The 23,175-nt window shown below is 56.2% G+C and overlaps 4 protein-coding genes across 4 annotated transcripts; 1 reads left to right on the plus strand and 3 right to left on the minus strand.

Annotated features, from left to right (window-relative positions):
* Positions 1-613: 613 nt before the first annotated feature.
* BESB_010830 (alveolin domain containing intermediate filament IMC10) lies at positions 614-3,076 on the minus strand (the record flags this gene model as incomplete). The annotated part of the gene is made up of 5 exons (XM_029359837.1): positions 614-1,020; positions 1,169-1,394; positions 1,587-1,807; positions 2,035-2,513; positions 2,799-3,076. The coding sequence occupies 5 exons, from the start codon at positions 3,074-3,076 to the stop codon at positions 614-616; spliced, it is 1,611 nt and encodes a 536-aa protein (XP_029222750.1).
* A 2,579-nt stretch (positions 3,077-5,655) lies between these two features.
* Positions 5,656-9,259, minus strand: BESB_010840 (uncharacterized protein; the record flags this gene model as incomplete). The annotated part of the gene is made up of 5 exons (XM_029359838.1): positions 5,656-6,106; positions 6,623-6,782; positions 7,256-7,831; positions 8,119-8,593; positions 8,924-9,259. The coding sequence occupies 5 exons, from the start codon at positions 9,257-9,259 to the stop codon at positions 5,656-5,658; spliced, it is 1,998 nt and encodes a 665-aa protein (XP_029222751.1).
* Positions 9,260-11,826: 2,567 nt separating this feature from the next.
* Positions 11,827-12,979, minus strand: BESB_010850 (uncharacterized protein; the record flags this gene model as incomplete). Its single annotated transcript, XM_029359839.1, has 3 exons — positions 11,827-12,026; positions 12,292-12,386; positions 12,498-12,979. 3 exons carry the CDS (start codon positions 12,977-12,979, stop codon positions 11,827-11,829), a joined length of 777 nt encoding a protein of 258 aa, XP_029222752.1.
* A 3,806-nt stretch (positions 12,980-16,785) lies between these two features.
* On the plus strand, positions 16,786-21,047 carry BESB_010860 (uncharacterized protein; the record flags this gene model as incomplete). The annotated part of the gene is made up of 8 exons (XM_029359840.1): positions 16,786-17,172; positions 17,406-17,886; positions 18,159-18,644; positions 19,444-19,488; positions 19,786-19,926; positions 20,115-20,267; positions 20,501-20,605; positions 20,854-21,047. 8 exons carry the CDS (start codon positions 16,786-16,788, stop codon positions 21,045-21,047), a joined length of 1,992 nt encoding a protein of 663 aa, XP_029222753.1.
* Between the last annotated feature and the right edge of the window lie 2,128 nt (positions 21,048-23,175).

A 23,175-nucleotide genomic window follows, 5' to 3' on the forward strand; every position in this document is an offset into this window, starting at 1 on the left:
CCATGTGATGCGCAGCTGCAGGCGAGTGCACTGAGTGCGCTGGCTGACAGAATAGTTGCTAGATAACTGCGTGGTCCGGTGCGAAGTTTGCGTCATCCGGGATGGTCTACATGAACGCTGAGTACTTCAGAGGATGTGGAGTTCATTCTGGGTCGTCGCCGATGGGCCTCTCGCCCGCTGCCGCATCGCTCAGCAAGGGGGACGTGGAAGACACCGAAAAAATATGGAGATGCGGTCTGTCGTGTTTTGGAACGACGCGCTTGGAAAACACGAGGCAGAGCCCTCCGCTACGCACAGAGCATGCACACGTCTAATGCATGCGGGTACACTCTTGCGCAGCATGCGTGAGTGTGACTGCTCGTTTTGCAAGGCAAACCCGAGATTCGAGTCAAGTTTATCTTCCCGCCATGTGTTCCCCTCCACCTCCTCTCAACGTAAAAAACTGAGGTCCCGCGTGGAGATTATTAACGTTATAAAACCATGGAGTGTCCCTAAAAGCGGTTTCCGTCCGCGAGAGGACGCACGCGCCGTCTGCGGGGAGGCGAGGCGCCGCTGCTCAGCATCCAAAACCGTTTCAAGCCGCGGCGAAGGTCGCGCAGCAGCCCGGCTGGCCTTAGTTCAGCGGCTGGGGCTGCGCCGGCGCGGACGTGTCCTGTTTCGCGAATTGCTGAGACAGCTCGTTGATCAGAGGGCTCGTCGTCGTGGCGTGGATGTTGCCAGCCAGAATGTCGCTCATCATCGGGGCGGGGATGCCAGTCACGTCGGGGTCCGCCCAGCCGGTCGGCACCGGCCCGAAGAAGCGGTCGAGACCGGAGACGTCGGTGGTCATGAGACCGTCAGGCAGCGCCTTCACGAACTCAGGCACGCGCACGTTCGGCAGCGGGATGAACTGGTGAATCTCAATCGCGTGGAGCTTGAAGGAGATCGGGTTCAGGTTGCCTCCAAAGACCGCGGGCCTGTTGACGACCCCCTTGTAGACCACCGACGGCTCGAGGCTGCCAGAGTCCTCCTTCGCCGACTCTGTAGAGAAACGATACGGAGACACGGTGGCATGCGCAGAGCAGACGCCGAGTGCACGCGGCGGACTGCGAAGGCAGAGAGGATGCGAACGACTGTCGCGACGGACCCGAGAGCAGCCTACGGCAACCTCGCTACGCGCAGAACTTACGGGCGTCAGTTCGGTCCGTCGCAAGACCCTGTTGCTCGAGCTGCTGCTGGTGCTGCTGTTGGAAGTGCGCAGTGTAGTCGACGCCCTTAGGCTCTTCAGTCTTCTCCGGGGTCTCCTTCTTGCCGAACAGCCAGCTCCAGAAGCCCTTCTTCTCTGTGGAGGGCACCCGAGTCACGGTCGCACGGACCGACGAGACGGCAGCCGAGTGCGTGGTGGAGTTTTCAACCTGGACGCGAACGCGACAACGGACGGCACGCACAGGTCTACGGTGCCTGGACAGGAGCCTGCATTCGTACACTACATAAGCTGACTAATACCTAGATCTGAAGATATCTGTACACATGTATTTGTATGGATATGTACATATAAGCATCACACGCGGGAAGCCTGTGCGGTGTGCGGCGGTCAGTCTTCTCACCTGAGGCGACGGCATCGGGAAGACGGGGCCGGGGGCCAACTGTGCGGAGGGGAGCTGCTCCTGAGAAGAGCAGCCGGGCGCGTCGCCAACGAGCTGGCCTTGCGTGACGAAGTCGGCCGGGAGGACGCCGGAGGGGACCGCGTCGGACTGCATCTGGACGCCAGGCGACATGCTGTGGAATGCACCTGCAGTCACCATGGGCGCGTGGCGCTCCATGTCCGCTGAAAGCAAATCCAAAGAAACGAGGCACGCGCGCGTACAGACTGGCGGTTCGGGTTCGCTGTGCAGCAGCGTCGCAGGACCCGCGAGCGAGGCGTCCGCGGGCCGCCACAGCCTCCCGGTGGTAAAACAGACAGGCAAGCCCCTACGCGCTAGAGACTGCTGGGTGTACATGCGAAGGCCACGGATGCGACGTCAAGAGGAGGCGCGTGAGGTGAGAACGGCTTACCCACGCCGTCAACGCCGCGGACGAAGACTCGCTGGCTGGGGATCACGTGGTACGGGGAGCTCGTCGGGCAGCACGTTCCCATCATGGAGGGCGCGCAGTAAGGCTTGACGACGTCGGGGGCGTCCTTGACGAAGCGGGTCTCGGGGTAGGGGATAATCATGGGAGGCGGGCAGTCGAGTTCGACGTCGAATTTCGGGACGTACTTGTAGACGGGCACGTCCTGGTACTGCTGCTTCCACGAGTACTGCACGACTTCGACCTCTTTCACTACTTCCGTGACCTTGGGAACAACCTTCTCCTTGACGTCCACAACGACCTCCTTCTCGACGTACGTGTCCTTGTACTCGATCTCGGGAACCTCAACCTCGATGACCTCCTGCTTACCCTCGTACTTTGGCACGGGGCGCGGCACCTCGCGGACGTCCCACTTCGGCAGGAATTGCGGAGCATAGCCGACTAGAACCGGCACCTCGACGTCTCTGCGGAATCAGACGACACGCAAGAAAAAGTACGCAAGGATGAAAACGCACGCGAGTGCGGAGACGCGTGCAGACCTAAGGCTGGACACGTTGAGCGGCGCCTTCGCGGAGGCAACGCACACGTGTGTCTAGAGACTTGCGCAAAGATGGCACCCGCTGGAGGCTCTGTTGCGGCTGCTTGACCGAACGGGCGTCGCGCGATGTCTAGGTGGCTGGAGAGTCGAGCCTTCTCATCACACGCTGGGCATGCAGAGGCAGCGGTCACTAGTGAATACGCAAGCTTACCGGTCGATAATTTTCTCAGATTCCACGGAGATGTCTTTCTCCTGGAAGGCAATATCCATCTTGGGCACCTCGTGGACGGCGCTCTGGTTGTAGACCTTGGGGATGATCGTGTCGTTGAGTTCCACGGTGGGAACCTCAATGTATTTGTCTCTCTTGTACACATCCTGGTAGACTGGAACAGGGACGACGGGCTGGTCGGCTTGCAGGCGGACGTTCACTCTGTCAACGCCGGAGGCCGCCGGCGACCCCGGAGAGCAGGTCATTTGTGCGTCACACATTGCGTATACGGACGAGAGACAACGAGAATTTTAATCACAAGCACACGCACCTCCTAGTTGTCGAGGTTGCGGGCGAGTGGGAAAAAGTTGGCGAAGAGCGAGGAAGCAGCTCCTAGATGGGAACTCAGCCTGAACGAGCGACACCGCAGCACAATGGCAGGCTCGAGCATCGGCACCTCAATTTCTGCCGCGCGCAAACAACATCGACTCGGATTATAGAAGCTTCGAGTTCAGAAACGAAAACAACAACCACATATGAATGTTGTGCGGTTTCACAACGGCACCCCGCCACCGTGTGTTGTCGGGTCTCAATCAACTGGTGAGCCGACTACGACAATCGAGTCACACACGTCCCAACAGCTAGGCAGTGTGGTGCGCGCGACCTGACAGCACAAGCTCGATCCTGCGGAGGCTTCCTTATACGAAGGAATCCGTCATCTTACGTTAGAGAATAGACCCAGATTGGCAGAAACTGATAGAAAGTGAGATTTCACCCAACCAGAGAAATTCACGGATCTGGCACCGGTGCCGCGCTCGTGGTCCCCGGGCAACCTGGACGGCGTCAGCTATGCGCCACGGCTGGCGGACAACTCGGGAGCGCGGAAGAAGGATTTCGTTTGAGGGAAAATGGCGCAACCCAACAAAGAGCTGAAACACGCGAACTCCCAGAGTGGTAACAAGAGCGCGGCAACTGGGTTCACTCCAAGAAGGCACGGAGAAAGCGGCGGATGACGGCGAAGGTGTTTCCGTGTCGCCCGTGGGATTCTGTACCTCGTAACCAAGTGCAGGTGAGCGATGGCTCAACGGGCCGTTCGCGCACGGGGTTGGCTTTGCACCACGAGAGCTTTCGATTCCTTGACAAAAAAACGAGATGCTTGCGTCCGTACGCACTTTCGGAAATCTTGAGACAAAATTTTCAGATGCGGAAGAAGTGTGTCGGAGCAACACCGAACAAAGCAAGCCAGAAGAGACCTCGTAGATGCCACGGTTGGGCGACAAGAGTGGAAGATGTGACGTGCCACAGGGCTAGCTGTCGAGGCCGCCCCAAGGCCATTCACGCACGTCCAGGCCCTGCACAACGCGTGACCGTGTCCGCCAGCCCTAGCGACCCGCTCGCGGGTATCTCGACGTATCTCGTGGCGGACAGCGATCGATCGTGCCTTGCGGCGTAAATCGATGGCTCAACCAGAGCCGCCCACCGACCCGACAAACATGAGAGTGAGCATCGTTCTAGAAATCGGCGACTCCGGGCGGCGCGGTCGAAGATCGACGCGGCCTCCTGCTGGGACGACGAGAACTCTAGCACCGTGGCACAGTCCTGTGGGAATGGGAAAGAAAGCCACGCCCGGAATCCACCGTGTGAATCTGTGGCGGATATACAGGCGAAGGGGAAACCTAGACATCCAAGTAGACACACCGCTGGAAGGTGCACTTCCTCCCATGGCAGGTTGAGAGCATGGAGCACCGTTCTACACGAGGCACGTGGCATCGACTTGCAGGAATGCAAGGATGCCCGGCAAAGGCCACGAAAAGGGCGTTGTGCCACGGAGATGAACGTTTTTCGGGAGCTTCCCTGTCAGTGCTCAACTGCTATAATATTCAGAGCTTTCCTGCACACAACGAAGAAGGCTGGAAGAAAAGTGGTCCGACTTGGCGGCGGCTGCGGTCTAGTGAACAAACTCGAGTTGTTGGCGCTGATACAGCGCTTCCATGGGCGGCAACTCTCGACTTTACTCAACAGATGCGATGTTGACCGTGCATTCAATCGACCTGAGTAAATTGCACGCCTTCCACACGTCGCCTGGCGTCCGGATGTTTCCTGTTGCAGTCAGGCAGTCGCGTGGCCTTCTTGCACATAGGTGTTTGAGCCAAGCGTCCAAAGCTCAAGTTGCTTTTGTTTTACAGTGTGGGCGAATGCAAGGCCAGTAAATGGCGTGGGTTAACGAGAAGTCAGCTAAGCACTCACAGTGTCAGAGCCCTCCAGTGCCATGGCTTCTTTCTGTGGAGACCAGAAAATTCTCGAGAGGATACAGCGAATCTAGGCACTATGAACGAGCTTTCGTAGTTTCCGTATTTGATTCTTCAGTAGCCATGACGTGCCAACTCAGATCAAAAGGTTCAGCCCCTCCTTTCAAGTTCTGCGCATCACTCGACCACAGCTCAAACGAATCTAATCTCACGTCCTGCGCCGCTGTTCGTCGGATAGGTTTTCCTGCGCTTGCGATGGCTTACGGTGAACAAGAAGTAAATCGCTGTTTACTGAATCGTCATCGCGGGGGCATCATGCTGGTCGAATGGGCAGGTGGCTGGACAAACGAAGTGCCGAAGGCATGAGAAACTCAGCGAAAAATCGGCAACGCTCGATTGGCAAGCACACTTCGTACTCTGTTTCTCAGCTGCAAAACTGAACACAGGCGTCTGTAGAGTTCGCAGAGTCTATGCATTGCAGGAGGCTCGAGTAGATTGTCTATCCGACCAGAGAGAGCCTACTCTCGAGTGCAGGACATCATATCGCCGAAGTTTGCTGAAACTGTAAGCCCGATTTTCGTAACGTTTCGTGCGGACATGTGGCAACGGGACTAGAGATCAAGCTCGATCCTAACAGTGTGTGGCTGTCTCTCTGCCTTTCCTCTCAAGCCAGCGATGTACTTTTTTCCTCGTATGGCTGCAGTTCCTTTGCACTTCATGGTGTTCTGCGCCTTCTCCTTCAGCAGATAGACCTGGGCCTCCTGTTCTCTTCGGCAGTGTGAAACAGTCGTCTGTGAGCTCCTTGTGGCTTTGTCCATAAGGTCCGCCATCGCCAGAGCTCGACGCCGCAAATCCCATTCGTTCCAGTGGTACGACGTGTCTTTCTGGATTGTTTCAAAATGGACCGGAGTCATGACCGCAGCGTCCGCGTTCCGTGGCTCTTGAAGCAGGAAAGGCAACTGGTCGACGGCTGTGCCGTCTCCGCCAAGCCTCACGGTTTCTCGCTCACAGAACTTCTCGGTGCTTCGCTTCTGAAGCTTTAGTATATTCCGCAAACTCGTCCTGTTCCGAAAACGTCCGCGGGATATACGCGGGGAGGGCGTGACTCCAGTGAAGACATGACTGAAGGCCCCTCTTGGCTCGTGGCCATGGACTGGTGCCGTCGAGTGAAGCGATTATAAATGACTCAGGTCACTTTATGTTTTGGCAAACCCAGGGGAGACCATGGCTTGCCCCAGTGCACACGTGCACGCCTATGTAGTGGATGAGCAAACACCTGGACCTGGAAATCGTTGCTCATTCGGCTGTAGCCTCTTGGCGCCCCGACGGGAGCTCCAGCGGAACACCACCTCTGCCCCGTACGGAGGAACGCTCGCTCGCGACAGAGAGCTGAACGTGCGCCGCGGACCCCTGTAGACTTTGTCGACTGGGGACCGTCTGCAGTGTTTGGGCTCAACGAAACGAAAGGAGGCGCACAGGGTCAACCAGGATTGCAAGTCAGTCAAACCTGTGTGAATGCATTCTGTAGTAGAGGTGGCAAGCATCGTAGCTGAACACCCAGACGCAATCCGCACGTACCTTGGGTAGAACCGGTCGAGGTCTAAGAGGTGAATAAGGGCCGGCTGCCGCTTCAGGCGGAGTTGTATCTCCAAAACAAAGCCGGCAGGATCCTGTGCGAACTCTTTGGCTCCTTCGATCGTCGAGAACGCATACGCGTGACCGTCGTGGCTGGCTGTTCCTGGCTCACACCGATTGGGGACACAGGAGAAAGCGAACAAATATTTCGGCTTATTACATTTTTCGGCGCGGGTGGCGGGGGGCCGGAGCTCACACAAATCATATGAAACGGAGTCATCTCTCCCTTTTCTCTGACGCACATCGCAATTCTCTACGTGGTGAAAAGACATCATCGATTGTCCCAGTTTGCCTGGTAGCGTCCAGCTGGGGGGAAGTTATGCCAGTCGAAGTTATGCTCAAACCGCCTGAGGAGGCAACACCCATTTACGAGCCCACAGTGCCGCTACCGACCTGAAAACGGCAGTTTTCGCGGCCAGGCTGAAGGCTGAGGAAGACGCTTGCGTCATCGGATTCTCCTAAACGATTATGTGGACTACCCCATCTTCCAAACTGGGAGGGAGGGTTCAGGAAACGTGCTTCAGTCATGCAGCGGCTTGTTGCTTGCGGTAGCAGTCTCCACTGGTCTTATCTTACGGATCGCGAGGTTCGCAGGGACCAAGGCACCGTATTTGGCAAGACACCACGCGCACCTCCCGCCTAGCTCAAGTAGTCCCCCTGATTCTCTGTCTGCTACTCTAGCGACCTCCTCTATGGCGTCCTCCTCGGCTTGTTGTTCGTTGGCTTCTGTTGCGCACGCTGCGGTGTCAGCCGCGAGGCCGCTTCCCGAGGAGTCGGAAGAGCCTGCGTCGAGACAGTTGCTCGTAACTCTGAAGGTCGAGGCCGGAGGGGAGACGTATTCGGCGCCTAGTTTCGCCAGTGAAGTGACGAGACGCTCTAAAGAGCAAAGTTTTCTATGGTTCAGGAAAGCCGTCTCATAAGTTATGCCCAGCCGAGAAAACATTGGAAAGACATCGTCTCGCGACGCGCACTGCTTCCCGCCCAGTTCCTCTCGAATCCGTAGTATCTCCGAAATACACTCGGAAACGGCTTCCTTGAGCTGATGCCTCGTTTCGAAGAGTGCCGTCAACAAAGCTCTTTTGTAGGCGACGAGTTGCGCCAAGTAGATGTGGTCATCCGCGATATCCTTCCAATCTTTCTCGCGAGAGACTTCTGGACAGACATCACAGGCGATATGGGGCGCTACACCGTCGCAACAGCAGATGTTTTCACTGCAGTAACATCGAAAAATCTTCTGCAGCGATGCATCCGCCGGCGGACTCACACGTGTTTAACCACGACGCGGCATTCGTTTCAAGAGTTACCTTCTGGTATACGGAGACTACTGATCCGCCAGAAGCATCTATTTTTTTGGATCTGCAAGATCTGTAGGCCCTCAGAGTGGTGTGTGAGAATTACGAGTCATTATGTGGGAGGTTTTGTACCCGTTTCTGCCCGACCTGGAGGAGGTCGAACCAGAATTCTGGCGAATTCGTCTGTCAGCCCCTGGCCTTCTTCTATGTCCCTTTCCAAAGATTGGAGGATGTCGGGGCTGTGCGAAGCAAGAAGATTGCGCGGGTCAGGTACGCTGGCAGAGGTAGCCCGCCCAGTCTGAGAGTTGAAAACTCGGATTCCCAGAATGATGAAACACAGTTCCTCTAGATAACGCCGGCGATCTACAAGGGGCAACCCGAACAGTGACCGCAGTCCGGTGATTGGAAAAGCGGACTCCAGGGCAGCTCTGGTATCCTCGATCACTTCGTCCTGGCTTTCGCCTCCCTCAAGCCAAGGGGCACGCCTAAACCTGGTGACGCAGAGGTGAAGAACCTTCTTGTAAAGCGCCTTCATCCGGTCGGCGTCCTTGAGAACTGCGTGGCTAAGGCCGACGATCTTTTCGTATGGGACAGTCAAGCACGAAAAAAGGGTGCTAGAATTCTACAGTAGGGACGAAAATGCAGCAAGACTGATCGTGCGTGTTCAATGATGGCAAAGGATGTATCCCCACTACTTCACGGAGTTTCGTAGAAACCCCTTGCGTGTGGCTCACAACAAAATGCCATCTATAGTCATCGGATGGCCTCAACCGCGTGTGTGCTCACCCCTGGTAACCCAGTCACTGCGACGCTAGTGAGCTCTTTGAAGGTTTTTTTTTTGGTAGGGCCCTGAGTGGCATATCGCCCATGTGTGAAAAAACAGTCCGTCGAGGGCACCGTGCTGTACGGAGCTCGGTGGAAGTGTTCCGCCGCAGTGAAGCCACTAGCATACCTCATTCGCGATTTCATTCGCTGTACGATCCTCAAAACGTAACAAGAGGCGTTTCTCATCAGCGAGAGTTGCCTCATGCATCGCTTGGAGCTTCAGACAGGCAATCTCCGGCCCCCGCTCTTGCAGAATACGATCGGCCGCTCTCTGGACGCCGATTTCTCCTTCGTCCTCTATACAGATGAGTTTGTTGATCAGGAAATCGTGTTCATCGTCTCTTGTTGCGCACAGGCAGTATGCGGCATAGACCTCAGGCACCGGATGCCCAGTCTGACGCAGCTGGACGATGAGGCGCCGAGTGGCGGTCACCAACGTTTCTTCCCACTGCGAGTCCGGCATGGCGGTCAAGTCTTTTCAGCTTGGAGTCACGGTTCTGGAGGTAGGCAGACGAGCATCTTCGGAGTGAGCCTCTCGACCGAACAGGTCATCGCCACATTGGCGCTGGCGCACTTCAGTGCGAGACGGCTCTTTCCGAAACAGCTGTCTCTGCCAGTCTGTCTGTCCCAGTATCCCACACTGTTACTTACTTTGATGCGGGACTTGACAGAAATGCTGGAATATTTCGGTGTTTAGAGAGGAGTCAGCGGTGCGCAGCTCTGCGCGTTGCACCGGTAGAGGCCATAACGTAGCGGGGAGTGAAAGGAAATAGAAGAAGAGCCCCACGATTTAGCAAGCCGCTTGAGGCTGCCTGTACTTCGTTCTGCATCCTGTCCGCTCTGGGACGCCTGTGTTTCTAGTTCCCCTGCCCGAGGCTCTAGAGCCTGGACAACTGACGCACGGGCACTGCGACGTTGTCGTTCCTTCATTGAGCAATACAGCCTGTGGCGCTTCTGCTTTTTCTCGCTTGTTCTCGCCCTTACATAGTTCCGCGGAAGTCGCACTAGCTACGCAGCTGCCGATGCCATGCATGCACTTGCGACTAGCCCCTGCGTCCCGCCACGTACGATGACGACCAGCTCAGGGAGTCGATGGCATCTGCCCAACGTAGTTGGACTTTTTCTCGGCGTTCCACGCTGTTGGCGTGGCCTCAAGTGAACTTTCGTCGCTGCTTTATGCAGTGCGCGCCGAAATATAGCAACAGTCAAAGTGGAAGACTCCCACGACTTCACCAGAAGTCATTAACACTACTGTTCATCGCAAAGTCGCGGACGGCCCCACTTGTACCGATACGAGGTACATCGCGTTGCCTCGAGGCGGAGAACGATCGGTCCCGCGAAGCGTGCGAAAGATCCATTTATGGCCTGGCGCGGAGAGGAGTTAGGCGTGCACTTGGCTCATCGTAGTCCGGCACCATGTCATTCTGTGCTACTCGGATGCTGACACTGAATACGCCATCCACACAACAGCAGGGCTGGCTTCACATTCAGTATTTGGAAGGTGTTTGCAAAGAAGGGCTCGCCCCTTCATGCAGGGGAGCGTACGATTCAGAAAGACGGAAACCACGCGGTCTGTGGAAACGTAAATCGGAGATACAACCAACAACGATATACGGAGTGGCTGGGGCTGGCAGGGTGGGTTGCAGCGGCTCTTGCGAAAGCAGTCACCAGAGACGGAGCATGTCGCGTCTACACAGTAAGCTGACTTTGAACGAACCTTCGCAATGTTTGAAATCCGCTCAGCCTTCTTTCCGGCAAACCGTGCAGTGTCTGCACGCGCTGCTGCAGCTACCAGCATCAAATGCACCAAGTGGTTGCCAGTAGTGTCGTCGAGCTCTTGTGAAACGATCTTACCTCTGTAGTGGCACGCTCGGTCTTCGTTATCAGTCAACTAAGGCGAGAGTTGCCAAGCAGGAAATCCCGTAGAGAAGACCCTCAGCGGTAATCGTCCTCCCTCACCAGCTTCGATAGCCCGCGTGACACTTGCTATGGGCTAGGCAGCAACGCAGAACGGTGCCCAGTCCAGTCCCTCTCGGTTTGCTCGTACCATCCTCCACATGGGGTAAAGCGCACGATAATACGCGAACGGACGGCAGTCTGCTGACTGCTCGTGCTCGAGCCAATCAACGCACGGCACTGCATCATGTGTCAGGTGCTGGCTCAAGGCGGACCATCAAGCCGCCCTGCAACGCGCCTCTAGAGAAAAAGAGAAAACCGTAACGGCACGCCGCAGGGAAATGGGTAACGTGCACGCTACTCCAAGGGGTGGCGGTGCCATCCAACCTGTTCTACAGCAAACAGCGATTGACCATGGGATGGCGTACGACGCCGGGTATGCAAGGCTTCTCAGCATACGGGCACACAGGGGAGTTGCACACATTGGGTGCGAATTCCAGCGGTGTCTAGCCACTACGTCGTGCGAGTACGCCTTTCAGGTCAGATTGTCGTAAACGGGTGCTGTCGAAAACCGGCTGCACCTTCTAGTAGCATAAACTGAATGCACAGAAAGTTTCCCTCTAAACATGGTTTGCCTAAGCAAATGCCAGATCCGTTAACGACAAGCCTGCTACCAAGAAGAAAATCCCAAGAAAAGGGATAGGGTAAGAATCCGTTTTCAGTCGCTTTCAGCGCCGGCGATAGAGAGGCACAAATTTAGAATTCAAAAGAGCATATATGAAGTCGGTTGTTGTCAACCCACTGTATTGTACTGCGGATGAAATCCCCCCCCCTGCGGTCTTGGACGACTATCGTCGCAAGTACCCTTCTTCTCTTCATTGCTCCGCATACCGGTGTCGTTGTGGACATTCATTTTAGGAGTATGCGCAACGCATCCCGCAGCTGCAGCACTGCGTAAAAGGTCTCTAAAACTCAGTCGGGCACCGCTCCGCCACGCGGTGTCCCTCAAAAAACCATTTCTCGCATGCTGCCAGCGCAGCCAACTTCCGCCACCCGAAAAGCGCCCGACATCAGCCGCGAGTCACCTCCCCGCCATTCTCAGACCTTTCGCTGTTTTGTACAGGACACGAGCCGTCAGCCGGAGCTCACGAGACCCAGCTCTCTCGCTGAAGACCGCAGCGTGCCGACAACGCTGCCAACGATCGAAGACCGGTGACTGCTACGCTTCTTCTCTAACTGCGGGCCTCCGCTCCGCCGAAGAACGCAGACTTCGAGCGGCGCCATGCCGTCCACCTGCGTCGACGCGTTGACGATGGCGGTGTACTGACCAGTTCCTGAGTCAACAGACACACAGCGTCAGTCGTGAATGTGCATTTGCGCCGATCCGGACGTCCACGGTCTCGGATCGCCACATTTTCTCAGCGCGCACCTGCAGCCTGACGCGCTGGAACAGACCCCTCGAAGCTGCTCCCGCCTTTCGCCTTCTCGCCGGCTGACGCAGTTCGCGCCTCTACGGCACCACGGCACCCCCTTGCCCCCCCCCTCCCTCCCTCCCCCTGTTTTCCGATGGAATGCGATGGGCTGAAGCAGTGAGCTTACCCAACACAGTGTAGTAGGTCTTCGGTTGCTTCGTTCGGCGGGTTTTTTTGTTCACGAGAATACAGTGGCGGAGAAATGGGTAGCCCGTGAGTTGACTCGCGAGGTAGTCTCGAAGGTAGATGACAGCGCGTCATTCTTCGGTGGCCGTGGGAGGCTTGACAGCCGCCTTAACCCCGATGATGACGATCTCTGGAGCCGATGCGTACGAGACACCCTCCACGCCCGACTCAGTCACGTCCGCGGCGCGGAGGCACACGTAGCCATTCTGAATGAGCTCTCCGTCGCAGAGCCCGAGGATGAGGAACACGTTTGCGTACTCTGGGGCGACAGTGCGGCCCTTCCTTCGCAGGACTCGCCTGAAGCGCGAAGCGACGCCGTGGTGCGATCGCCTCGGGTGGCGCACCTTCCACTTTCGAGGGACTGCCTGCGTATACGCCGGCACGCCGTGCACCGATGTCCGCGCGCCTGGGTGACTCGAATCCTGAGTGCCGAGTTCGCCCGGCGTCGTCGTGCTCAGTGGGGCGCGGCCTGCGCTTCTTCCACGCTGGTCATCGGACGGGACCGACGCAGCACCGCCCGAGGACGCCGCGGGTCGCGCCGCGGCGTCAGATTTCTTTTCCTTCTTGGCGGAGCCAGCAAAGAAAGACCCTCTCAGAAACGGCGACTTGGCTTTCTTCGCATTCGGCATGGTGCTAGACGATGCCGTGCGCGCGTAGGGGGGGGGCAGGGGAGGGGGGGGGCTCAACGACGGAAACTTTTCGACCGCTGAGAACGGCGCCGCGTATCAGAGCCGCCTCGTGCCGCCCGCCGCCCGGGAGATTCGCAGACAGACTTGGGAAAGAAGAGGCACACAACATGCAGAGAATTCAACTGACGTGTTCAATAGACTAGCGCAGCAAACTGCACGCGGCGCAGGCGACATCACCTCCCGCGACAGGAAGGCCGCATCGATATTGTGGAAAAACCTGCACACTCACGCCTACATCGACGTAGGTGCGCCGCAGACAGACGCGCCCAGGGCAGAGGGCGAAGAACGAGCGAGGAAACGCAAACAGACGCGCCCACCGCAGAGGGCGAAGAACGAGCGAGGAAAAGCAGTGGAGGGAATCGCATACATCCCACACTCGCCACCGTGCGTAGCGAGACACACCGCCTGCGAACGGACGCCGCGAGCGACCTCACTAGGGACGAAAAAAGCACACAGAAGACTTGAAAACGGCGACAGGCACCATAAGAAAACTGCCAAGGAGTGGTTAAGCATCAAGGCGGCAAGAGACCTGGAGGGTGCCGCTGAGGTCGGCCTCCATCGGCTTCCTCTGGGCCTGGTGTCTCTCGTTGTTACGCCTCTGTCACCAAGTTGGGAGACAGCTCCCGACGAAGGTCGGACCAAGGCGAAACACAGATTGACATGTGCGCCATGCTTATCCCACGAAATCGAGGGAATGGCGCAGTGTCGCATCAGAGATGCGCGCTAGCGAATTCGTGCGCCGCCTCTCATCCAGTGAGGCTCTGTTGAAGATGTATCATACGGCGTCGCAAAACGCGCGCGACGGTGGAGTTGACCTGCGAGGGACTAGTCGACCGTTTTGCGCGTCTTCCTGCGGAGCGCGCCCGGCTCCATCGGGATCCGCTGAACGCCTCGCAGAGTTGAAAGAAGATCTTGAGCTTAGATCACCTCCTTGCCGTTCCGAAAGCTTTTCCACGTCGAGGGAACGTCGATCCAAAAGCCTCGCCGCTTTCACATCGCTAATGCCGCGTGCCGTTCACAGAAGGCAGCAGCCGGACTACGACGCTCGGGGAGAGAAAACACCCGCCAGAGAAGGAGCTTGGATAGTTCAGTGAGGTCGAAGATGGTGCCGTGCCCATCGCGAGGTTAAGTGGAGTGCAGACGGCGAACAGGCAATCCGACGGACAACACAAGCCCCTTGGATTGTGCCAGGCACACCACCCCTACTAAGGATCCTCCCTCCACACCTTCTTCACGCTGGGACAGACGAGAGATCGGTGAAATTCCGTGCTCCACCCTTGCTTCCCAAATAAGAACCAGGGAAGTAAAGAATTGGTCTTTTTTCACGAAAACCAAGGGCGTTCTTCCGTGATAAGACAGATCATCGTCGCGCTCGCAACGAGCACGCGAACGCGAGAAAGAATCCGGTGACACCACTCCGGTGGGCGACTCTACAAACCGCACACACGACAGCGCGAAGTTTGTGGTTTCCACATGTAGAAAGCGCGCTGAACACGGGAAACCGCGCGGGAATGTGAACCGCAACGGCCGAGACTGCGTCCAGTTCTCTAGTGCGGTGGACGCCCGAACAGTAGAGCACAGGGGCCTTTTTTTTCGAAAAGGTTCCGGCTTTCGCATCGAGCTCTTTCGTCGCTACATGGCAGCTGCTCCGGAGGAGCATGCGACACCCATGCCGTTGCCGGGCGCTGGGCGTTCCCAAACTACCCTTTGATTTGGCTGAGAGGGTGCCGCCAGGGCATGCGAATACGTTTGAAGGTGAAGTGTCACTGCCTAGACCAGATCGGCCGCCTTCAGCTCAGGACGTAGCAGAACAGACGGAACAAGGTTTTTCTAGTGAACACGCTGCGCGCCCCCCACGGAAGAATAACGACGGGATGTCTAGCAGAAGGGAAATATGACCCTGTTGGGATCTACCTGAGGCGTCTTCGACAGACACATTGCTGGCTGCGATGCAGTTTTCAGTCGTTTGGGTCGAGGCTAATTCGCCGTAGCCCCGTCGGCCGGAATCGGTGGCTTCCTACTGCAAAGACCACGAGAGATTTGTTGCGTGCGGCGCTCCCCACGTGCTCCTGAGAGTACTGCGAATGCCGCATCTACGAAGGTACGAGCTCTGACTCGAGGCCTCGTGAGGGTTTATCCTAGAGGAGTGCATGTGCGACCACCGGATGCTTACGCAGCGGCATATTATGCAGCACTGAAGACGGTTAACACAGAACTGCTTTTGACTAGCATCGCCATGACGATCACCGTTTCTACGCCTCTCCTCATGGGCAGAGCTGTCCGGCTTTGCGGAGCGGAACCCGGAGGATACACGGTGAAGCGCGCCTGGCTTTTGCTGAGGGATCTTCAGCGCCGTATACGCTGGACGGAAAAACGCCCGCTCTCACAGCGAACTCGTCGTGCACGTCGCGCCAGAACGAGGCGCTCTAGTTGTGAATGCAGGAAATCAGATGTCTGTGCTGGAAAAACGGCTGCTGTTTCGTTTCTTCGGATGAGTGCCGCCCGTCTGCGAAGCCTTCTTGGGTCGCTGTTGACGCCCAGTCGAGGCGTTTAGTGATATAGCAAGCGCAGTTCTGTACATTCGGCTAGAGACTGCGACCGTGGCCTCTGTACCGCTTTCACATAGAAATTGTTTATGATTCACGTCATTGGCACGGGATGGCACTCGTCGGTGCCCTGTCTATTCCTTCTGAGAGTCTCGATAATTCTGTACAGGCCTATGGAAGGCCAGATACTTCAAAAGTTTGAGCGGCGTTAGAGTGAATCATCAAAAGAAACAAAAACAGTGACACGGGCAGCGCTAGCGCTGCTCCGCCGTGGGGGTTAAAGCGGCCCCTGTTTTCTGGTACACAGGGGCTGGCAGCTGTCAAAAACAATAGAAGTCGTCAGCTCCCTCAGCTGTGTGCGCGTATGTTGCGACGCAGCAAGTTTGGAATAGATACAGAAAGTTCGCTTCCCTCTAGGTCCGTCCATGCCGTGTGGCGTATTAGGTTCGCGCGGGGCCCTTATAAAGGCAAAGTAAAAGTATGTTCGGCGAACGTGGTATATGCAGGTGATTCGGCAATCGTAGTCTTGACGGGCACATTTTTGGAAGGGGTTAGCAAGCGTGTATTACGATGCTGGCTGTACAGTAGGGACAGCGGGAAGTTCTGTTGCCGCGTGCAATCTCGCACAAGCAAGGCAGCAAGGCGAATTTTTCGCAATCGTATTGGGCCCCCCACAGTGATTTCGGGTCTGCGACGGATGAAGAGACGAGTGGGATCTTCCACTGAAGAGACGCGGGTTGGTGGAGAGATCCGAACGCCGGCTATAAGCTTTGTCAAATCAATCGGTTCTCTCTTCGTAGCGTCATGTAATGTATCTTCTTCCGTTTCCCTAGTCAAGCTGGGTATCCACGAAAGGGGATCCCACTCTAATTAAGCTGCGTTGGGTTGCGAAAGACGCCGAGGGGCCCGGCCTCGCCCTGCTGGGTCTCGGGTGCTACTAGTGTCGATCCAGCCAGTTGAATCCGCCATGGTACCCGCGTGGTTTGACGTTTCCGTTGTGAAGCACAAGCGCGCTGGGGAGAAGCATCATTGTAGGCCGGTTTATGAGTATGGACCCGGCGTTTATTTGCAAATTTATGCAGGAAGCTGTTCAAAATGCCTTCCTCTGCGGCGGAATTCGCCGCCCTGTCTTTTAGAAGCACGGTTGTGTCGATGGCCGTTTCGGCTCTGCTACTTTGGGGTGCCCTTTTTCAGGTTAGAATGAATCGGGGGGAAGCTGGATCTTACGTCGTCCTTCTGGCATGCGCCAGCTATAGCGGTTACGAATCACGAAGCGGGGAACCCCCGCACAGTGGTGTGCACAGCGGAGGTGGCCCCGGGAATGCGGCGAACGACCGTGGCGGCGGTCCTGCTCAAGTTGGGCAGATGGCGTCCACTCGGCGGCAGCCTTCTAAACCGCTACCCTCGGCTCCAGACTTGCGTATTCAAGCGCCACCCGCGTACCCGTTGTTCATGAAGTCGGTGTCGAGTTGCCGTTCTGGTCGTCCATTAGAGTGGAAGGCATACGGCAGTGGAGAAAGATGTGAATGGAGGAGCCGTCGAAAGAGGCTTGTACCTGGTGGCTCGCCTGAACAACGTAGAGGACCGGTGAGTTTTGTTCTCGCGCTTTCATTCTGCACAAGGGCATGGACAGCACAGCGGCCAGTGTTGTCGTTTATGCACTGGTATCCCACCTAACCTGGTGATGCTCGAAGGCGTGATGCTTAACTGCAGCCCATGTGCTGGCATTGCTGAGTTCACTCCGTCGCATGTTCGTTAATATGCGATAAATGGAGATAGACTCCACAACGCGCTCAAGTGCGTTCCTTGTGTTGTGACAGAGGCGGAAAAAAGGGGCTAAACGAGATCACGAACCGAGCGAGCAAGCGTTGAACCTTCCGGAGGCCACCGCGCCGAACGCGTTAGTTGGCGAACGGAGTGAAGTGGTATGGGGGGGAGGGGCCGGCGGGGTGCCTAATCTGGCATGGCTGGAAGATGGGCAGTCTTCGCTGTGGACACAGGATAGTCCCGCTGTTCATCGATCCGAGGCGCCTGCCGAAGCAGCCCAGCGGAACGATCTTGCCCGACCTCCCTCCAATCCGACGTTCCCGTCACATGGTTCGCAGTCTTCGCCAATCGCGAGCGTGATGCACGCACCGCAAACTCGAGTGTCGTCACGCTCTGCTGAGCAACTGAGTGTTCCCGTAGCCGCTGGTTCCGCGGTACCAGGATCTCAAGCTTGGCTGCCCGCAGTGCCTGCTCCAGTTTATACTGCCCCACAAGTGCAGCCCGTGCTGCGTGCTGTTCCGGGGACATCAGGAGGTACGTCAGAGTAGGAGGGCTTCTTGAAGGTGTTGGGCATCGGATGAAAAGGCCCTTTCCCAGTGACCAGCCACGCACACTACGTTGAGGGAGTGTTTGTGGGGTGCTCTCAAATTCAGGAGTGAGCCAGCGTAACAAGGATGCAGCGGGCTTTCTGGATCTCTTTTTGGTTCCATATCCGGTGTACGGGGGTTGTGGTCCTGCAGGATACGCATGTTCTCCAAGGTGGGGGTATATGATGTCGGCTCCAGTGTGCTCTTTGCTGTATTCAGGGGAAGGTAGACAGGTCCACACTTCCCTGCCAGAGCTTCTGCTTCTTACGGGCGAGCGCTCCTTACCTCAAGTTCCCCCAGCAAGCTCCCTTACCCTGATAGGGTATGGGGCGCCGCTGTTGCCGCTGGGGAATGGGCCCGATGCCCAACCACCAATGCCACACTGGCTGGTGCATCTCATTCCACGGCATATGACTCCAGGGGATGTGACTAAAACCACTTCACAGTCGGTTGAGCAGACCGTCGTCCCTGCATCAGGAGTGACCAGTTCATCTACAACGGTACCGCGGCGCTTCAACAGTAATGCTGGTGGTGACTTCACTGCGTCCCTCGCGACGTCCCAGAAGACGTCGTGGGGAAAGGTGCCACACGACACAGCAGATTCACAGGTTGTGCTGGAAAGTTCGAAAACGGCACAGCCTCCAACGGGATCGCCGCAGCCGATTGCGCTTAATGCTGAGAAGAGCGACATCGACCAGTCTGCAGGTGTGTGTTGCCCCACTGAAACGCATTGATTAGAAATCAATATGTATGCGTTTCACTCACTGCTGTGTTTATCGGCGCCTGATGCTTGCTCGATTTGGTCAGTTCTTTATTGTGAGGCTCTCGATCATGGCTAGTTCGGGAATTCCATTGGAGGGTCCGTGTGTTCCTTCTTTGTGGCGGGGTTCGTTCCACGTCAACGCAGGTGATGTGAGGGGGTCACGGAGACTCTCATGCTCCTCCTATGGCGCGTAGTCTGACACACGCAGGGTCACGGAGACTCTCATGCTCCTCCCCTGGCGCGTAGTCTGACACACGCAGGGTTTCTGCGTCGGCAGTGCCGATCCAGAGTGCTGGTAATCTGCGTAATGACGCCTTACTCCGCTGGGGTGAAAACTTAATTGGTTTGTTTCCTTATAGGCGAAATCTGATGCGGCTAAATGGTCTACCCCTGTTCACAATGTCAACACGGGATAATTCACAGTGCTTCATGCCGTGTAATCTCTTTTTCTGTCTTCTCCCTCCTCAAGCAGGCGCGGGAGTGCTTGAAAGCCATCGCACAAATCAGGCAGGGGTGGCAGCGCCTTGCTGATTATTGTATCTGATGCCGGCATTGCGAACAGTCCTAGAAACGAATTTAAGCTACTTGCCGTGTATGCGCTGGACAACAGCATATGGGCAGTTCGCACTCACGCGAACGGGTATTCACATCACGCGAGGCGCCTTGAGCTCTTGCGGGTTGTAGACGAAACTACCCTATTGACGATCGTTGTGTGCTGTTTCTTTCTGTTCGCTGGCGCAGGGGTCCACGGTGATGCGCATATACGGGGAACCGCGAATCATGGTGGTGAGGACGGCAGCTCCCTGGATGAGGCCAGAACAAGGCTTACTTTCAACGGTTCGTGTCATTCTTACTCCTCCGCATAAAGTCCTTTGGTACAGTGCTTTGCAAACCACCTCTCCAGCTGCGTAACCGGAGGATGTTCACTTGGGTTTGCAGCGCCACGGTTCAGTCCAATGGGGGAAACGTCCGCCACGACTTTGTTGTCGGCGTGGCACCCTGGACAGATCGGGAGGTCGCGACGGTTCAGTACGAATCACATGGACGCTGACATTGTGCCTGGTTGTCTGCGTGTCCGGGCAGAATCAAGCTCCTGGCAACTGACGAAACCTCCGAAAGCCCCTCTGAAGGACGGTCAGCCGCAGGCACCTGAGCGTGCTCCGCCGAGAGCTCAACCTCCTCCGTTCAACCCATGGAGAGTAAAGAGCGGTCTTCTCGAGAGGCGTGAGTTGAACATCATTTCGCGAACAACTCTGTTTCTTTGGCGACCTCGCTAGTCACACTGCTTCTGCCAAGGCTATGTACCGCAGTGCCCTGTTTGCAGTCGCCTTAGTCCGGCTTTCCGTGCTGATCGTGCTGATTAGTCAATCTAGGTCGCGTTGCGCTCCGCCGTGTGCGGCACTGTTTGTCAGGGATAGTAGAAAAGCTGCCACCGCTGAAGATCCCGCCACTGCGAGGCCGCCCAGAAGTTGGTGGTCGAGGCGGTGGGCGTGGCCAAGTGCGGGCAGGCTCAGAGCACGAAAATGCGTCACGAGTGACTTCAGAACCCTCTACCATGGCGCACGGTACGAGCTCGGCACTGATGGATACGGTTCCTGGCGGACAACACGGTTTCCGCGTCCTGCATCTTCTAATAGCTGCTCGTCGTCCATACGCGGGCACTGGGGGGTAACAGGCACGCCGAGATGCACGTCCCACTTCGAGGCCCACGTTCAGCTCCTCAGAGTTCTAGCAAGTTGAGTTTCGAGCAGCGGGGGAAACAATGTTTGCATTATGGTGTGTTGTATTCGATGTTCAGCGGACACAGTGGTCCGGAGTTCGAAGCGCACACAGAAGAACTCCGAAAGCCGATTCATGGTCGGCGGTCGTCCGAAGGATACAGGACGCAGTCAGTCTGGCGCCGGTGAGTGGGCGTCTAGCGCCGTTTGCGGACGCTGTCTTGGTAGAGACTGGTTCGAACTATGCTTTCTCGAGCATAGGTTGCAGACGTACTTTCGCGGTGGCAGAGCCGTTGACTGCCTGGCGAGTGGAGAGATCTGTCGGTCCTTTTTGCCTTCGTTGGTTCCCCAGAGACCCGCTGGCTGTGTGCCTAATGACCGCCGTAGGAAGTAGTTTCTGACTGAGTGTTTCCGTGTCTGCGTTTCCGGGCAGAATCAAGCTCCTGGCAACTGACGAAACCTCCGAAAGCCCCTCTGAAGGACGGTCAGCCGCAGGCACCTGAGCGTGCTCCGCCGAGAGCTCAACCTCCTCCGTTCAACCCATGGAGAGTAAAGAGCGGTCTTCTCGAGAGGCGTGAGTTGAACATCATTTCGCGAACAACTCTGTTTCTTTGGCGACCTCGCTAGTCACACTGCTTCTGCCAAGGCTATGTACCGCAGTGCCCTGTTTGCAGTTGCGTTAGTCCGCCTTTCCGTGCTGTTTAGTCAATCGCAGGTGCGTCGTGCCCTGTGGTGTGCGACGGGGTTTGTAGGAAATGTACCGGCTCTGCCACTTCTCATTATGCCGGCATCCGCCGCGCGTCAAGCTCAAAAACGTCTTAGACATCATCTTGGAGGTTGGACAATTATAAACTAGGTGGCGTTGGTGATCTGTAGACGCGCCTAGAAAGAGGAACACGCAGAGGAGGGATTGTGGTTTTTTTTTTTTGTTGACAGGTTGTTAGTAGATTTCCAGTTGTTGCTTCGATTTGATTGCCCTAAGCCTGCTCAAAATTGGCTTGAGTTTAGAGGCGCGACGATACTGGAAAGTGATGTTTCAGGTCGGCGGGGCATTCCGTACACCTGAGAGAGGTATATTGTCATTGCTCCATGTCTTTACGCATGTTTCCCGTCACGGAGGTCTTGCATTCGGAAGGCATCCTCTGTAGGGCCCACTGCGCCAATCCGTTTGAGGTCGTAGTGGCAGGAGTGAAATTCGAGAGAAGTTTGCGATCGTAGTCTTTCCTGTAGCCGAGACTTTACGTGCATATAGCGGTTTTTCCCCAGCATATCGCCGCCTCAGCAACGTTTCGCCTATCCAGTGTCAGGGATTAGTATGAAAGAAAAGACAAGAGTGCCAGCTGTGGACCCCTGGTTCGGAACTGCTCGTGTACTTGCAGCAACTTCATGCTGAATGTGTAATACGGTACATCCGCCATATTTTGGGGCACTGTGTACATCGTGGATAACTTTCGATTATTCCGGTCACATCGGTACAGTGCAGCTTTTCCGTTCGGCTCGTTGCAGTCGTGTGATGTCGTGTATCTATTGGCGCCGATGAAAGTACCGCCACGCTTGTACCAATGTCGACTATATCAGAACAGCGAGACCTTTGATTAACGAGCACGGCCTTGCTATCACGATGCTGGAGGCTGACAAAGAGCAGATACATACCTGATGGAAATCAGGGCGAATGTTTCTCGTGGAAAGGAGACCGAGACCGACTACGGTCTGAGAAGGGAGCGCGGAATCGGTGATCGCTGTGCTTTACTTCGTGCCCGTAAGTTTATACCGTTGTAGCCGATGACGTTTTGTGTTCGGCTTTGTTGGCTCAATGCTCGCTCTTACAACACCGCATACGTCCGATTTCCTCTGTCGAATTGTAGTCTAGTTCTTGAAGTCAGCAACCCCCCGTGTAATAATGATTCATTTCCTGCTGGCGTGTAAGTTACGTTGCCGCGGCGCCGAAGTCTACGGCTACGAGTGCCGTGGGTTACAGCATTATCTTTTCCCTACATATGTCTTGCTCCGGTCGCCCCCGCGCGCTGCACAATTACTGGATCACGGAGAGGTGGCTTGAATGCAGTTAGCCTCCGGCAGAAGACAAGCACAGAGTGGTGCGTGGGTTACGAGCAGAACCTTGACGTTCGCTGTGTCTGCTACCGTATCAGTATACGGTACTGAGTGAGGCAAGACACTGATGTGAGTTTGCCTCTCTTCCCACCACAGCCTAACACAACCATCACTAGCACTGGCCGCCATACGCTCTTGTACCGGGCGGAGAAGCCGATGGTGTCTGAGTACTACATCGGTCGATCATTCACACGTACTTCTCATGTCACTCCAACAAACACTGCTTTGCATGAGGGATAAGAGTACCTGGAGACGGTGCGTCTGCCTCCGGTGGAGCGAGACACTGGTGCGCATTGTTTAAATGTCGCGCAAGCTTAAGAAATGACTATACGGCGACATTCTGCACCATAGTCGGGGAGCGACGATTGGTATTCGCACTGACTGCGGATCAAGCACACGCGTCCCAGGCGCGTCACACGAGGAGGGCAAGGCAAACAGCCACAGCCGCGCAGGGGTTTTCCTCTTGCTACCTGTCTGCTGCTAATATCTTCAACAAGTGGCTCCCGAACAGTTAAAACGATATGGAACAAACAAGAACATGTCAACGGCGGACTGCGTGAATCTGCCCCTGATGCACTCCGTATATGCGTGCACGGCCGGCGGCGGGATGTCCTTCGGTCTCTGCAAGACGCTGTCCCAAAGA

This window comes from Besnoitia besnoiti, chromosome I (genome assembly GCF_002563875.1).
Source record: "Besnoitia besnoiti strain Bb-Ger1 chromosome I, whole genome shotgun sequence".
Taxonomy (NCBI): domain Eukaryota; phylum Apicomplexa; class Conoidasida; order Eucoccidiorida; family Sarcocystidae; genus Besnoitia; species Besnoitia besnoiti.